Source organism: Diabrotica virgifera, chromosome 3 (genome assembly GCF_917563875.1).
Source record: "Diabrotica virgifera virgifera chromosome 3, PGI_DIABVI_V3a".
NCBI classification, from domain to species: domain Eukaryota; kingdom Metazoa; phylum Arthropoda; class Insecta; order Coleoptera; family Chrysomelidae; genus Diabrotica; species Diabrotica virgifera.
The window spans coordinates 181,620,961-181,636,866 of record NC_065445.1 but is presented as its reverse complement, the minus strand read 5'-3'; the positions used below and the strand labels follow the sequence as shown (position 1 = coordinate 181,636,866).

Genomic DNA, 15,906 nt, shown 5'->3' with positions numbered 1-15,906 from the left:
GCAGGGAAAAGTAGAAGGGAAGCGAGGACCAGGACGGCGAAGGATTTCCTGGCTGAAAAATCTACGTACGTGGTTCAACACAACCACTACAAATCTTTTTAGAGCAGCAGTGTGCATAGTACAGATTGCCATGATGGTCGCCTACATCCGAAGCGGCTAGGCACTACAAGAAGAAGAAGTTAGTCTAATTTCTCTAGCTATAAAACCAATGGTTTCAGGATAATAAATCATTTTTATTCCAAACAGACGATCTCCTGGCATAAGGAATTCATTATATCTTATTGTATTCATTATATTTATGCATTCATAGTTTTTTATAACCATTTTTCTATATCTAACCTCCATCTCCAAAAGCACATGTTCTCATATTTTACATTTTCAATATTCACTTTACTTATTAATAAGCATGTAGAAATCAAATAATTTAACAACTAATCGTCATTATTAACTTTATTTTATCCCTTTGCCATTTGCTACTTTTACGATTATTTGGCAAGGTCTCACTACTTCTTGATGTCCGATACACATTTTGTCTTATAGGTTTTTGGAAATAAAAATAAAAAAGGACCTTTCCCCCTTCAGGAGCCTAAGCCTTCATCACCGGTGATCCAGTACAAGGCTAACAAGAACATGATGCATCAAGATTACCCACCCACCATCTAAGTTGCAGGAGCTGAACACCACCAAAAACTGTAGCTGTAGGGACCTGAGGCCACAACATCTGCCCAGGTCTGCAACAAGTCAACAGCTGTACCATCCGACATCAAGAAGATCTACCGTCAAATACCACAAGTAATACATATGTAGGTATAATCCAAAATTGTTAGCTTTCCGCAAGCATTTGTATACAGGTCCAGCGAGCTTTAAAGGGATCATAGCCAATACATGTATTTCGGCTCTAGGCGGTTGGCCAACAAAATATTTTCAAATAATTATTATATTATACAAGTCCGAATACTTCAGTCGACTGCTGGATTCTGAACTAAGCCACGCAAATGCAAAAGCCCGCGTACATTTACCATTTCAGTCTGTTTTAAATCAGCCGAACGAGTCTAGAGGTGGGCTAAATTATGATAAAGTGATATTTTATTCATTGTGATTTTTGTCTGTAATTGAATCGGTCATTGCGAAAACAATACATGTTACAATGTGTAAATTTTTCAGGAAACGTAAAAATATTTTCATTAATAGTTGGATATTCCGAGATAATACTATATTTTATATTATAAGTATTATGGGTTATAAATGAATCTTTCTGAAAGACAAAAAAATTTAAATGTTTATATGTTTAAATGTAAATTTCATGGCGTTGAAAAGCGTCGTCATTTTACCCAAAATATGGACATAGATTGTTTTCGCAATGACCGATTCAATTGTGATTTAACAGAGCAACGAAATATTCGTATGTTAAACTCCTTATAAAAAGTGTTATTACCACTATGGACCATCACTATGGACATTACCACTATGGACATAATACCACTATGGACCATCGTAAAATTCTACGCACGTGTTATTATTTTGTTTAGGTCACTATTATAAAATTGGGTTTGCTATTAGAACGCATACCATGCCACTAGTGCCAAACAAAAATAGAAAAATGAATAACCATTTTAAATTTCGTTGCAAAACGAAAATACAGCCGAACCATATTCCAGTCCAATCAGAGAGTGCTGCAAGCACCTCTACCGGTTTCGAAACTTATTAGTCTCTCATCAGGAGGCACATATGCTGCTCTCCCTGATCCAACCAAAACAAACCCCAGCGTGCAGTCCCGAATTGCAACGAACGAAATGGCATAGATGCCCTAGCGGCAACTGCTAGTTGAATAAAAAACTGCAAAAATAGAAAAATTTAGTAGTTTATGGAACGTTTTTATAGAAGTGGATGATAATTATGCATCATGCATTATTTTTAAAATAAAGCTGTCTTATAAAACTTAGAGAACGTAGAAAACAACATTTTAATACATTATTGTTTCCCATAATGCACAAAATGTTAAAGGTGGTACACAAAATGATATGAAAATTATTGAAAATGAAACATTTTGGAGGCTTTGCACACACAATAAATAAACTTTATTGTGAACGATGGCTTAAAGGATGAGGAAATCAGCCACAATTTAACTTAAAAAATAATTTTATTGACGTTTCGACTTCCACCTCAGATGTTGTTATCAAAAGAGATGTGAGGAAATCATTAAAAATTTAACCAAAATAAAAAATACCATAAGCCACTTTAAAAAGAGTTCTACAAGCAACTGCTAAACTTTTAGATTTTCAAAAAATCCAGGAAATGGGAATCCTCTCAAATTACTGCAAGATGTTTGCACACGTTGTAATTCGACATTTTATATGTTGGAAAGATTTATTCAGCTAGAAGAAATTGGTAAGGCTATTATAAGCATAACAAATATGTACGTAAACACTAGTTTAACAATGTATGAATGAAATTTTATTAAACAGTCGATAAACTGTCGATTTCAACTTTTCTTGGCACAAAAAGGTTTCGACTAATTCCTTTTAAGGATCCAACAAATGCGGAAATAGCACAGAAAATAGAATCGCTCTTATTGCAGAAAAACTTGGAATGAAACAAAAAGATAAAGGATTTACGACTCAAACTTTATTAGAACATGAGAAAACATCTGCAGATCCGGATGATATTATAGAATCGCAGGATCAGCCACGAGGCACTACGACAAGCAGGGCAATAATAGAAATGCAAAGATTTAGGGAATGCGATCGGTTGCCGCGAAATGAAGATTCGTTAAAATGGTGGAGAGAAAATAAACATATTTTCCTTATCATGCACAAGTAGCTCAAGAACGCTTAGTGTCATTGGAACATCAGTGCCTTGCGAACGGTTATTTTCCAAAGCTGGTCTAATTATGTCTGATTGAAGAACTCGAGTTAATTATAAAAATGTTAAAGGTTGCTATTCTGAAATTTTAATTTCAAAGTAACAAATAGTAACTAATAAGTATTTGTAGCAAATACTGGTATTTAAAGTTTACTTTGTATTTAGTTTTTAAGAGGGTAGGCGTAAAATTTCGGGCCAATGCTTTTAAATGCATTTATTTCTTTCGAATCCTAAGAAAACTAATAAGTGTTTTTGAAAAATTTAAACGCAGAATAAAAGAATACGTTATTAGCGAGTGCTGAAAACTTATATATTGTGTATTTTAATTTTTAAGTTACAGGGGTGAAAAGAAGAGAAAATTGAGTGTGATTTTTAATATTTCATTCAAATGACACTTTTTTTTATTCTAATGGACTTTCGGCCCTCGATAATAATGTAATTTTTCATTCTGCGTTTAAATTTTTCAAAAATACTTATTAATTTTCTTAAAATTCGAAAAAAATAAATGCATTGACAAAGAATTGGCCCGAAATTTGTCGCCTATGCTCTTGTTAGATTTTCTATTAACAATTAAGACAATGAAAAAAAACATAAAATTATTTATTAATTCAATATTATTTTCATTACAAAAACTACTTTTTGAATAAAATTGTTTTTATGCATTCTAGCAAACCTAATTTTATAATCATGACCAAGACAAAATAATAACACGTATTGAATTTTATAATATACCATAATGACAACATTTTTAATTAGGAGTTTAAAATACGACTGTTTTGTTGCTCTGTAAAAATCACGATCAGTTACATTTGATTCCAAATACTTAGTTTAGCCCACCTCTAGGTCAGAATCAGGTATAAGGATTATTATAGGACCGGTTCCTATTTAAGGGTCCGCATTGCGCCAAGGAATAGAACCGAACCGACCGGCGACCTGACTACATGCAGAAGGCGACTGCAGATCCTTCTTGCTTTCTATGCATACGTGGTACGAATAGATTATTATTTTTATAAGTTTATGGATATGTATTTAAAACATATTTTTTCACCTAAAATATTGTCTGAAGCTATTTCTTTGTAGCGTTTATGTAATTTATTATTCTAAATGCAAAATAAACCACAATTTAACTTAAAAAATTATTTCATTAACTTTTATTTCGAACGTTGTTGTTACAATACAAAATATTGATAAATTAAACAAAAATGTTGTTGCCTAGTACAAAAAATCATCTAATAATTGCCAATATGAATGAGTTAGATTAAATTATATTATTAGAAAAAATCATCAAATAATTTTATCAAACAGTTTGAGCAAACTCCGGAAGTACGTCAAAGTGACGTCACAATTGCAGTTTTTTTGAAATTCTAAAAATCTGTGCTCTCACTATCAGTCTAGTTTGATCAAATTTTTTGTATTGAGTTGTCTAACTTGTTTGTACTTTATTTAAAATTAAAATTTTTCATTATTATCCACAATGAACACTCAGGATGTGACGTCACTAACTGTCACTTTCAGTTTGCTCAAACCAGTTTGATCAAATTATTTGATGGTGGGACGAAGCCTTAAACAAGTTTGTATCAAGTTTGAAAAAACAAACTTCATGCAACAAAACAAAAACAATCTTTCAGCAAGTTTATTATATCAAGTTTGTATCAAGTTTGAAAAAACAAACTTCATGCAAGTTTGTGACACTCCAACTAGCAAGTTTCATTTAAACTTGCTGCAAGCTTGCAAAGTTGCCATAGCAAACCTGCAGCAAGCTTTCATGTTTGATGTATCAAACTTGTTGCAAGTTTGAAACAAGTTTATATTGCTATCTGGGAACTTTTATATTGGTCCACTATCTCAAATGCAGTTCAAACACTGTGTCTTAAAAACCTATGTTCCATATTTCTTTGATTTATACTGTATATAATATTGAATTAAATACATCACATTTTTATTATATTTTTAATGAAAATAAACCTAATTAGTTAACTTACTGTTTTGTTTGCTTCCATCTAAATTTTCAACGTTCATATCTTTTGATCAAGACAAAGAGACTCACAACCTGAGAGACTGAGTTAAAGCCAGTAAACGACAACTATCCTAGTTGATTGAAATATTAGTTTCACGAATAGGCAGCCAACGTGCTTTATTGGCTACACAAATTGGCGTCCAACGAAATGATATATGTATTAAAGCTATATTTTTTCAAAATGTCCTAATATCACAATATCAAATTATTGCAATCACAGAATCTTGGCTTCGGGATGGAGTACGCAGTAGTGAACTATTTTCTGAAGACACCTACACAGTTTATCGTAAAGATCGAAGTTTTTGCAAGTTTGGAGGAGGAGTGATTTTTGCTGTAAATAATAACGTGTGTCATTCAGAACAACATAGTGTAGTGTTTCCTATAGAAAAAATTGATGTTTTATGTGTTAAAGTTTTCAAAACCAATAGCAAACCAATCTTCTTTATAACAGTTTATATTCCACCTAACGTGACATTTAGTGAGTATTCTGATTTTTTTGACTATATTGAAACTTTCCATGAAACTAATGAGGTCGTTTTTATTGGAGATTTTAATTTAACAGATCTTGCGGCATATTATGTTAATAATAGTCAAATAACTCCTTTAATTAATAGATTTGTTCAACTATTAAACTATACAGATTCTGTACAATGTAACAAAATCAAAAATATACATGGAAAGATATTAGATTTGATTGTAACACCGTCAGTTTTTAGTTGCGAAGTTACACCTGAAGTCAATGCCTTAGTTCCTATTGATTACCATCATCCTGCTTTAACTTGTTATTTTCCGTATGAAGTCAAAGAAGATGAATATTTTGTTCAAAATCAGAAACGTCTTAATTTTAGAAAATATAACGTAAATAAATTTAACAAACTTTTAACCGAAATGGACTGGAATCTTTTAAAATATTTTTCAGATGTAGATTCTGCTGTAGATTCGTTTAGTTTGTCTCTCCAAGAAATTATAGATAAATGTGTTCCACTTAGTTCAACTAGATCTCAAAAATATCCAGCATGGTTTACATCTGAAATAATCGCCAAAGTTAAACGTAAACATCATTATCTGAGAATGTATAGACGAAGTAAATATTGCTTTTACCTCCAACGAGCTAAAGATCTCAGGAGAACTATTAAATTAGAAATACGACTAGATAAAAAATTTGTTGAAAGATCCCAAAATTCTTTTAAGTCAGATGCGAGACAATTTTGGAACTTTGTTAATGCCAAAAATAATAAATCACGGATACCTGGTCTGATGAAATACGGTAGTGATAAGTTTACCACGAGTCAAGATATAGTAAACGCATTTGCAAATTTCTTTAAGAGTGTTTATATTTCTAATAGTAATAGCTCTCCTTCTGTTACATCTGATTTTAATTATAATCCAAGTTCTTACTTTAATATCGGTAAAATTACCAGTAACGATATTATAGAAGGTGCAAAGAAATTAAAAAATAAATTTAAGACAACATTTCCAACTGCGTGGAAAAATACAAGAGTTTGTCCTATTTTTAAATCAGGTTCAAACTCTGATATATCTAACTATCGACCTATCGCTCTTATATCTGCATTATCTAAATTTTTCGAAATTATCTTGACAGATTACTTGTATATGCTCTTGTGCGTTGTTTGATTACCAGCAGTCAACATGGTTTTGTGAAAACTCGGAGTACGGCAACAAATCTTTGTATATTTACAGAATATGTTTCGTCAGCTTTAGATTCAAGACAACAGGTGGACGTCATATACACTGATATCAGTAAAGCATTTGACCGAGTCTCACACAAAAAATTGCTAACAAAATTAGATCAGTTTGGAATTTCCAATAACTTTCAAATATTACTGAAATCATATTTAACTGATAGGAGTTTGTTCGTAGAATATCAAGGCTTTCGATCTTTTCGTTTTGTTGCCACGTTTGGAGTACCTCAGGGGTCAAATCTGGGTCCCTTATTATTTCTCCTTTTTGTTACTGATATCTGCTCCATCGTAGACTCTGAAACACTGTTGTATGCGGACGATATGAAAATATTTCGCAAAATTAACCATATTTCCGACTGCGTTAAACTTCAACAGGATATCTCTGCCATTAATGAATGGTGTTTCAATAATCAACTATCCTTAAATATAAAGAAATGTAAAGTAATGTTCTATACCCGAAAGATCAATAACATACATTTCGATTATAAGGTCAACAAGATTTTACTGTCTTCTACCTCAGAGTTTAAAGATCTTGGTGTTATATTTGACAGTAAATTAACATTCTCAACTCGTATTAATACCGTGGTCTCTAAAGCAACCAAATCTTTAGGATATATTATTAGAAGCTGCAGATATGTAACGTCTGTGGAAGCTTTGCGTAGTTTATATTTTGGACTAGTTATTAGTAAACTTAATTACTGCAGCGTGGTATGGAATCCTAATCATGCAGAACTTGTCTCTAATCTTGAATCTGTTCAAAAAAGATCCTTAAGATATTGTTACCTCAAAAAATATAACAGATATCCGGTTAGAGGCTATAGCTACAATTTACTCCTTTCTGAGTTTGGATTCCATTCACTGCGTAAGCAGCGTGAAATAAACGGCCTAATATTCATCTTCAAAATTGTCAATTGCCTAATTAATAGCGATGTTTTGCTTAGTCTTGTAGACTTTAATGTACCACGAGCTGTGTCACGTTCAGGTGTAACTTTTCATATTTCGGTGCCTAATTCGTAACATAATTTCTATTGTCCGATAAAAAGTATGTGCAGAAGTGTAAATAACTTAAGATCTGTGGACATTTTTTTTCTTAGTTTTAACATCTTTAAACGCGAAATACGCAATAGCTTATCGAATTGATGCCATGTTATTTTTCTTTATTAAGGTCTTTGTTTATTATTGTGTATGTGTATTAACAACAGAAACATTTTTGGTTATTCTTTATTTTATTTTATATTTTGTCATCAATTATTGTTCAGTCAATGTATGTAGTTTTCTTATGTACACCTTTATGGGTTTGTACCTGGTGGATGTATATTTCAGTAAATAAGTAAATAAATAAAGAAAACACAGGCCTACAGAAAAACTTTGTTTTGGTGCCGTAAACCTGTAAACTGATTTTTACTATTTATATTAGGGGCGATAATTCGAAATATGGATTCCGTTTTTGTATCAGCTCTAGTTTTATGAATATGGCACATTCCGAAATTAGTAGTTTTAATATTTGAGATAACGAAGAATAAGCTATTCAAAGGAATATACATTGTTAATCAAACTTCTTCCTCAGTATATTTGTTGTTTTCACTGTATTATACCTTATTTATACAAGAGATAATACTTTAATGTCGTTACATTACCAGGGCCGCCCAGAGCCAGGCCGGGCCCCGGGGATGAGACCCGGCCGCCCCCCCCAAACCCAGTTGAACGAAAATTCCCAAAAATCTGATAACTCATAAACTGGGATATGTAATAGTGAACACTCATGCTATTGACACAGGAAGGAAGAAAATTAAAACAGTTTTAACAATTAAACTTTGTTTTTAATTATTTACAATAGAACTGTTAGTTACAACATAACTTTTCTTGCTTTCATATCCGCAAAGTTTTGGATCACGTGGTCGAAATCAAGAGTTTTTGCAAGTTTCGACTCTATGCTTAACAGTCCCAAATCAGATAATCGTTGTTGACCCATAGTAGATCTTAAACAATTCTTAATTCGGCTCAAAACACTAAATGATCTCTCGGCCTGAACAACGGATACTGGTAGGCAACATAATATGCGAAGAGCAATGCACACATTGGGGAAAAGATTTGTCACATTAAGGGACACGAGCTTGTTCAAAAGTTTTGCTGGCTTCAGCGACGTATCTGAGATGTTTGATTTACTAACAGTTTTCAAGTAAATCATTTCATCAACTAGATGCCTGCTTACATCTGAATTGTACTCTTCGGCGAATCTTACACAACTTTCTGAGATCGTATTGTCGTCCATTTCGTTATACTTCCATAAAAATGAAAATTTCATTTCGATTTCTCTCAGTGCTGTGAACCTCGTTTTCAGGTTGGCCACCAAAACATCAATCATTGTGTAAAAAACTTCTGTTTTGAAGCGTTCTTCCGGGGATAAATTTAACATTACATCTTCTGTAGCTGTTTCATCGTGAAAAGTCTTCCTCTTTCTCGCACGGGAAGTGGAGAGTTCCGGTTCGATACCATAAGCATTTGCAACATGTTTGCATTCAGACAATATCTTGTCCCAGTTATTTCTTAAGGCACTTAAATCATCAATTAGGCTCTCTATATTACTACTCTCAACATCCAAAGTAGCGTCCATAGTTTGAAGTAGTTGACTTCTGTAGTTGATGAGTACCAACACTTTCACCCAAATTGACGCCATGAGGATGCACTTGAAGGTGTTAAGATATTCTAAAACCCCATTGATTGTGGCTCTCGTTTCAACAGTTACGTTAAGATTCAACAATGATGAAACTGCCCCAATGATTTTGCCTATGTGTGCCGCTATTGGTTTCACACATTCTACTCTAGCACTCCACCTCGTACCAGACAATGAGTGCAGTGAAGATCCTACTATCTCTTTCAGAAGCTCCCATCTTTTCGGGCTGCAACTGAATAAATTGTACAGATTCTGAACAACACCAAAGAAAGTCTGTGCTTCAGTACAACTCTCAGCAGCGCATACTCCACATAAGTTCAAACTGTGGCATCCACATGGTGAGTACACAGCCAGAGGGTTTGATTTTAAAATATGAGCCTGAACACCCTTATACTTGCCACTCATATTACTGCCGTTATCGAATCCCTGTCCTCTACAGTCATCTAAGGATATGTCATATTTTTTAAGAACTTCTTTGATTAGATTTGCGATGTCTTCTCCAGTTTTTTCATTGCAGTCGGAAAACTCCAAAAATCGTTCATGGATTTCATATTCTGTTACGTCTTCTTTGAAAATAATGTATCTAAATACAAAAGAGGTCTGTTCTACATGGCTTGAGTCTGGTGTAGCGTCAACCATAATAGAATAGTATTTAGATCGCTTGAGTTCGTCCACAATAACTTTCCTTACATAATCAGCACAACTTGCTATGAAGTCGTTTTGAGTTCTCCAAGACAAATAATGCACTTGCATTCTCTTATTCGATTCTTGAGATTGCTTAACCTAATCTAGATGCTTCGATAAAATAGGGTCATAATGACCTAAAAGTTCTAGCACGCCCAAAAAATTGCCGTTGTTTGGATGACCCACCTTTTGAGTTTCTCCTCTAAAAGAGAGACCTCGCTCACTTAAAAATAAAGTTACGTGAAGGAGTCTGTGTAAGATCTGTTTCCAGGTAGTGATTTCATTCTGCAATTGTTTTTCAATGCTACCAAATATAGTACCTCCTTTGTTAAGATTTAATTCCAGATCTTTCCATTTTAAGTAACATTCTTTATGGCTAAGGCTGTTTTGGTGCTCAGGAATCTTTTCGTACAACTTTTTCCATTTATGTTCTTTTGGATACCCACTAACTGAGGCGAATTTGGATCGCACCACCTCTGTCTGAGTACAAAACAGCCGACAAGGAAAGCAAAACAAAACCTGTTTCACTTCGCTCCAAACAAGCCAATCCCTTGGAACAACTTCATTATTGGGTAGTTTAAATTTAAGCAGAGATAAAGGAAATTGCCGTCTCGTTGAGTCTGCAGGAAACATGTTGGGATGAGCTTGTGGCCCCTTTGTGACAGCAGCTTCAACTTCTTTAGTACTAAGTTGTAACAAACTCAAATTGCCTACATCAAAAACTTCTGGTTGGCTCAAAATGTTCGTAGACGCTGACACTGCCTCATCCTGTTCGTCACGTTCTTCTAACTGTAATGGAGTTAAAAACTCGTCACTACTAAGTGAGGATAGCTCACGACCAACATTTGAGCTGTTGGAGGGTGTTTGTGAATTTGAAGTGCCCGGCAAGATTAAGGGATCATTTTCAATGTTAGTTTCTTTCTCTTCATTTGACACATTTTTCGGCTGTGTAAAGAAAACAGACAGCTTCTGTTGGCCTTTCTTTGCCTTCTCCTCTCTTTCATGTTTTTCTTTCCTCTTTACGGCCCCAGATTTGTGTCGGTATTCCATTTTAAATTCTAAAAAAAATAAAAACCTATGTAAGCTAATTGATTAAAAAAAACCCGTTAGAGGATAGAGGATAGAGAGGCCCTATTTGTCCTTTTCCCACGGAAAAAAATTCATCCAAACCACATCTACAATTAATTTAATTACACAAAACAAAGACCATTTGCACCTAAAAACTGTCTTTCGCCAACAGTTTCTATTGAAGCTATATCCAGTACAGTATGCTCAATATATATTTGTAATTAAATAAATTCATTACATAATCTTACTTATGTTATAGCATTTAATAATTGGATAGAACATAAAATAAAATAACAGACATGTTAGGCAGATAATAAACCACTTCGCGAAATTCACGAATAATCTCTGCCAGAATACAAGATTAGAACTAGGAGGCCCATTATAACTACATATAGTTTTAAAGTTTTAATTGTGAAAACATACCTTCATCATCACATATAATCTTCAGAATCTTCTTAATTAATCACATAACAGCTACTAAAAACTGAAAGTAAACAACAGAATAACACCAAAGCTGTGTTCAACGTCCTATTTAAACTCGAACTGCTGAAAATTGCAATTGAAACCTTTGACGAAGACGAAGGGGGTATATGGGAATGGTAGTGAGTCAGGACGTAAACTCGTAAACAGACGTCGCGCCAAGGTCAGCGCTTCTGCGAATCGTGTGGCAGTGGCCGATAGAGCGAGCTTCCGATCAGGGACTCCCACGCGCAATGTATTTCCGATATATTTTTATTAATTGTAACTTATGCAAAGAAGTAATTTCTTGCAGATTGCCTTTTCCAAATGCATAATATTCCTTATAATAATTTCATAATTAAAACCGCAAGCAAATTCAATCTGTTGTAAAATATTTTAATAAAAGGAATTTTTTTAAATTTGCTAACGGCCGGGCCCGGGCCCCGGGGATTTTGCCCCCCCTGCCCCTCTCTGGTCGGGCCTGTATATTACCAGTCTAGTCGAATCAGAGAAAATAATCTTACCACATCTCCATATTAAGCTAGGCCAAATGAAGCAATTCGTTAAGGCACTTGGTTCTAATGGACCATGCTTCGCCTATACATAGGAAGGACGCTGCCCAGAGAAGTACGGAAAAACTTAAAGCTGGAATCTTTAGTGGACCACAGATCAGACTTCTTACAAAGGATCCGGCTTTTGTGGGGTCAATGAATAAGGTAGAGAAAAAGCTTGGCTTTCATTTGTAGACATCATGAAAAATTTTCTGGGAAATCACAAAAGTGAAAACTATGCTGAGCTGATAAACCGTTTGCTGAATAACTTCCAATCACTTGGATGAAATATGAGCGTTAAAGTCCACTATCTTCACAGCCACCTGGCCCTTTATTCTTGAATTTCAGGGAGTAGAAATGGTAAGACAAAGTGACGTAAAAGTAGGCGTTGCTTACTAAAACCCAAAATGCTGTATTCTTGAAAAAAATTCTCTTTGAGAGAATCTTTGAGAGAAATGTCACTCCCCAAGTGAGTAACAATTGGTAGTATGTAAGAGAAATTGGGAATGGGAACGAAAATAACAATATGTAACCTTAAAAAAGCTGAGAGAAGTGTTTTGTTTTTTAAGAAGAGAAGGTGAAAATTAGATGGATCTCAATATTATGCTCTACTGGAATCATATTATCAAAGATATTATGTTTAATAATGTTTTAGATGGAGTTGAAGATTTTCGAACAGATATTAATTGATGTTTTGAAGCACCTTTATTTTCCAGATAATTCATAAATACACCAATAAAAAGTGTACCTTAATCAAACAATAATAGTACAATAGGTACTAAAAAGATTCTACTGTTTGAATGCAATATAGGAACTTTTATTATTTCGCTAAGATATTTGTAAAAAGATACGTGAAATAAGGACTGATTTACATAAGTGTAGTGGCAATATTTTTTCTATTTTTCAATGTGTATCTAGTTACAAAAATTATTATCAATATTTATAAAATAATTAGATACTACATTAGTATCTAATGCCTGGTTGCACCAACAGATCTTAAGCTCCAGCTTAGCTGAGCTCTGTTTATAGATAGGACCACCGGAAGTATCACTTACGTTGCACCATAATTTTGGATTCTTACCTTATTATCAAGTATATCTATTAATATATTATGATATTCCTATTATATTTTATTGTAATTATATTACATTAATTCTTATAATATTCTCGACTTAAGCTTAAGATCTGTTGGCGCAACCGGGCATAAATTACTCAAAAAGAACAAAAAACATCTCTATAAGTAGTGGTTAATACAATAAAAACATTTACAAGAACTTAAATTTTTAAAAATCCCGCTACTTAACCAAATAAAACTCATCAAATAAGTATTCACGCGTTCACCGCCTTAATCTCGCTGTCGCTGACGGTATTATGGTCATGTCATTTTCCAAGAATTAACTCTTGTGATTGGTTAAAACTTTCCACAAACAGTCGGCAACACTATTCGCAGTTTTTCTTCCCACTTTCTACTCCCCCTATTCAAGAATACAGCTTTTTAAAATCGAGAGAAATTATGAAGGAGTAGAAAAGCGAGTTAGCTTAGTGGGGAGTAAAATTTTCTCTCGATTCAAGAATAAGCGCACTGGACCGTTTCCCTGAAAACTTAGGTGACACAAGTGAGGAGCAAGGTGAGATATTTCACCAAGACATAAAAACCATGGAGGACCGCTACCAAGGAAGATGGGACACTGATATGATGGTAGATTTTTGATCTTTTGAGTTTGAACAGAGACTGGTTAAAAGTTCATTCCAGGAAATAACGCAAGCGAAGCTTTCGTTACGTCAAGTCAAGTTTCACAAAACTAATTGTATATCTGTTTCATTCTACAAAGGCTTTTATTGTCCTACGTTATCTTGAAAACTAGAGGTGATAGGGCAAAACTAAAGACATATTCGGAATCAGCACCCCGAATATACCTAAAATCAGCTCATAACACTTTGGCACCAAAAACACTGTAGGCCTGTGAAATAGAATAAAATAATTATTTGAAATAACAGCAAAGATGTTACGCTTATAACGTTACAACTATTTGGTGGAAATTTCACATTCAAACGATTTTCGATCACTATGCCCTCTCATATATGATTTTAAATATACCTAGTTTCAATGAAAACTTTTTATTGAAAACATGTTGAAAATTTCACATCAATATGGTTTTTCACCAGTATGTACTCTCATATGCGATTTTAAGACGTATTTCGTTGAAAAATTCTTGGTGCAAATTACACATCTAAATGGTTTTTCACCTGTATGCACTGCCATATGCCTTTGTAGAACTTGTTTCGTTATAAACTGTTTGTTGCAAATTCCACATTCAAATGGTTTTTCACCTGTATGCACTGCCATATGCCTTTGTAGAATTTGTTTCGTTACAAACTGCTTTCTGCAAATTCCACATTTAAATGGTTTGTCATCAGTATGCATTTTCATATGCATTGTTAAATTACTCTGTGTTGAATACCCTTTGTTGCAAATTTCACATTTAAATAGGTCTTTATTATGCACCCTCATATGCGATGTTAAAATTTGTTTTGCTGAAAACTGTTTGTTGCAAGTTTCACATTTAAATCGTTTTTCACCAGTATGAACTCTCATATGTGTTTTTAAATTACTCTTTGCTGAAAATTGTTTGTTACAAATTTTACATTTAAATGGTTTTTCATCAGTATGCAGTTTCATATGTGTTTTTAAATTACCCTTTGTTGAAAATTGTTTGGCGCAAATTCCACATTCTAATGGTTTTTCATCACTATGCAATTTCATATGCATTGTTAAATTACTCTGTGTTGAATACAGTTTGTTGCAAATTTCACATTCAAATGGGTCTTCACCAGTATGCGCCCTCATATGCGATTTTAAAACTTGTTTTGTTGAAAATTGTTTGTTGCAAATTTCACATTCAATTGGGTTTTCTCCAGTGTGTATCTTCATCATGTGTATATCTAAATAACAATTGCTTAACAATGGTTTCTCGCAATTGATACAAGTAAAACGTTGTCCTCTAGTGTTCAAATTGGTAGTGGAAGTTACACATTGGTGCAAATTACTGTCACTTCTATCATGATTTGTTAATAGGCTACTGGCATCAGTTTTCATATCTCTACAAGAGAAACCTAAAATCATAATTACCTATTAAATCAGAATAATGTAAATAAATGAAAATTGATAGGTAAGTAATATGCTGGCAGAAATTATATCTAGGCTGGGTTGAAGAAATATGTTTGGTAGGTCGTACAAATTTTAATAATAAAATTAGGTATCCGTTACCATTTACACCTTATCAAGCTGATCTCAATCCAATCGAATTGGTTTGGACTGTATTAAACAAACATATAGGATCAGGAACCGTAGTGTTTAAATTAAACGAAGTGATGAGATTATGCGACTATGTTTGAAAAATTGAAGACGAAGTTATCAATATACAAGGGAAGCCGAGAAAGCACTTAAAAAATTAGTGGCCGCAATTTTTTTTAATGAAATATCTGGGAGAAGTCAAAGGAAAGGCGTACCATCTCGTGGGTATCGAAATTTTTACTGCATCATGGATTTTTATTAACAGTTAATCAAAAAAGCGACTTTCTCCACTCATGAAACGTTTAACAGACAGACATACTTGCTCTTAAAATGAGATTTTCTCAGATAAAACCCGAAAGGAAACATTTTTTTCAGTTGCTTAAAATTATTAAAACAATAAAAATATTTATTAGTCCTGTCGCCAGGGGGGGGGGAGCTACAACTGCATCCTTAATTCAGATGGACTTTCCCAAGTTTTTTTATGTATTTTGACCCGTAGAACACGAATTTTTTGGGTAACAGTTGATCCGGATGTCGATAAGATTGTTATAAATAAAGAACTTGACGAATTACATAACAGCGATTCCTCGCAA

At 33.6% G+C, this 15,906-nt stretch overlaps 2 protein-coding genes across 2 annotated transcripts; one reads left to right on the top strand and one right to left on the bottom strand.

Moving 5' to 3' along the window:
• The first annotated feature begins 1,439 nt into the window (after positions 1-1,439).
• LOC126882644 (uncharacterized) lies at positions 1,440-11,611 on the top strand. Its single transcript, XM_050647619.1, has 3 exons — positions 1,440-1,494; positions 5,100-6,379; positions 11,483-11,611. The coding sequence occupies exons 1-3, from the start codon at positions 1,440-1,442 to the stop codon at positions 11,609-11,611; spliced, it is 1,464 nt and encodes a 487-aa protein (XP_050503576.1).
• Positions 11,612-14,164: 2,553 nt separating this feature from the next.
• LOC126882643 (zinc finger protein 235-like) lies at positions 14,165-14,866 on the bottom strand. The gene has a single exon (XM_050647618.1). It carries the CDS (start codon positions 14,864-14,866, stop codon positions 14,165-14,167), a length of 702 nt encoding a protein of 233 aa, XP_050503575.1.
• Between the last annotated feature and the right edge of the window lie 1,040 nt (positions 14,867-15,906).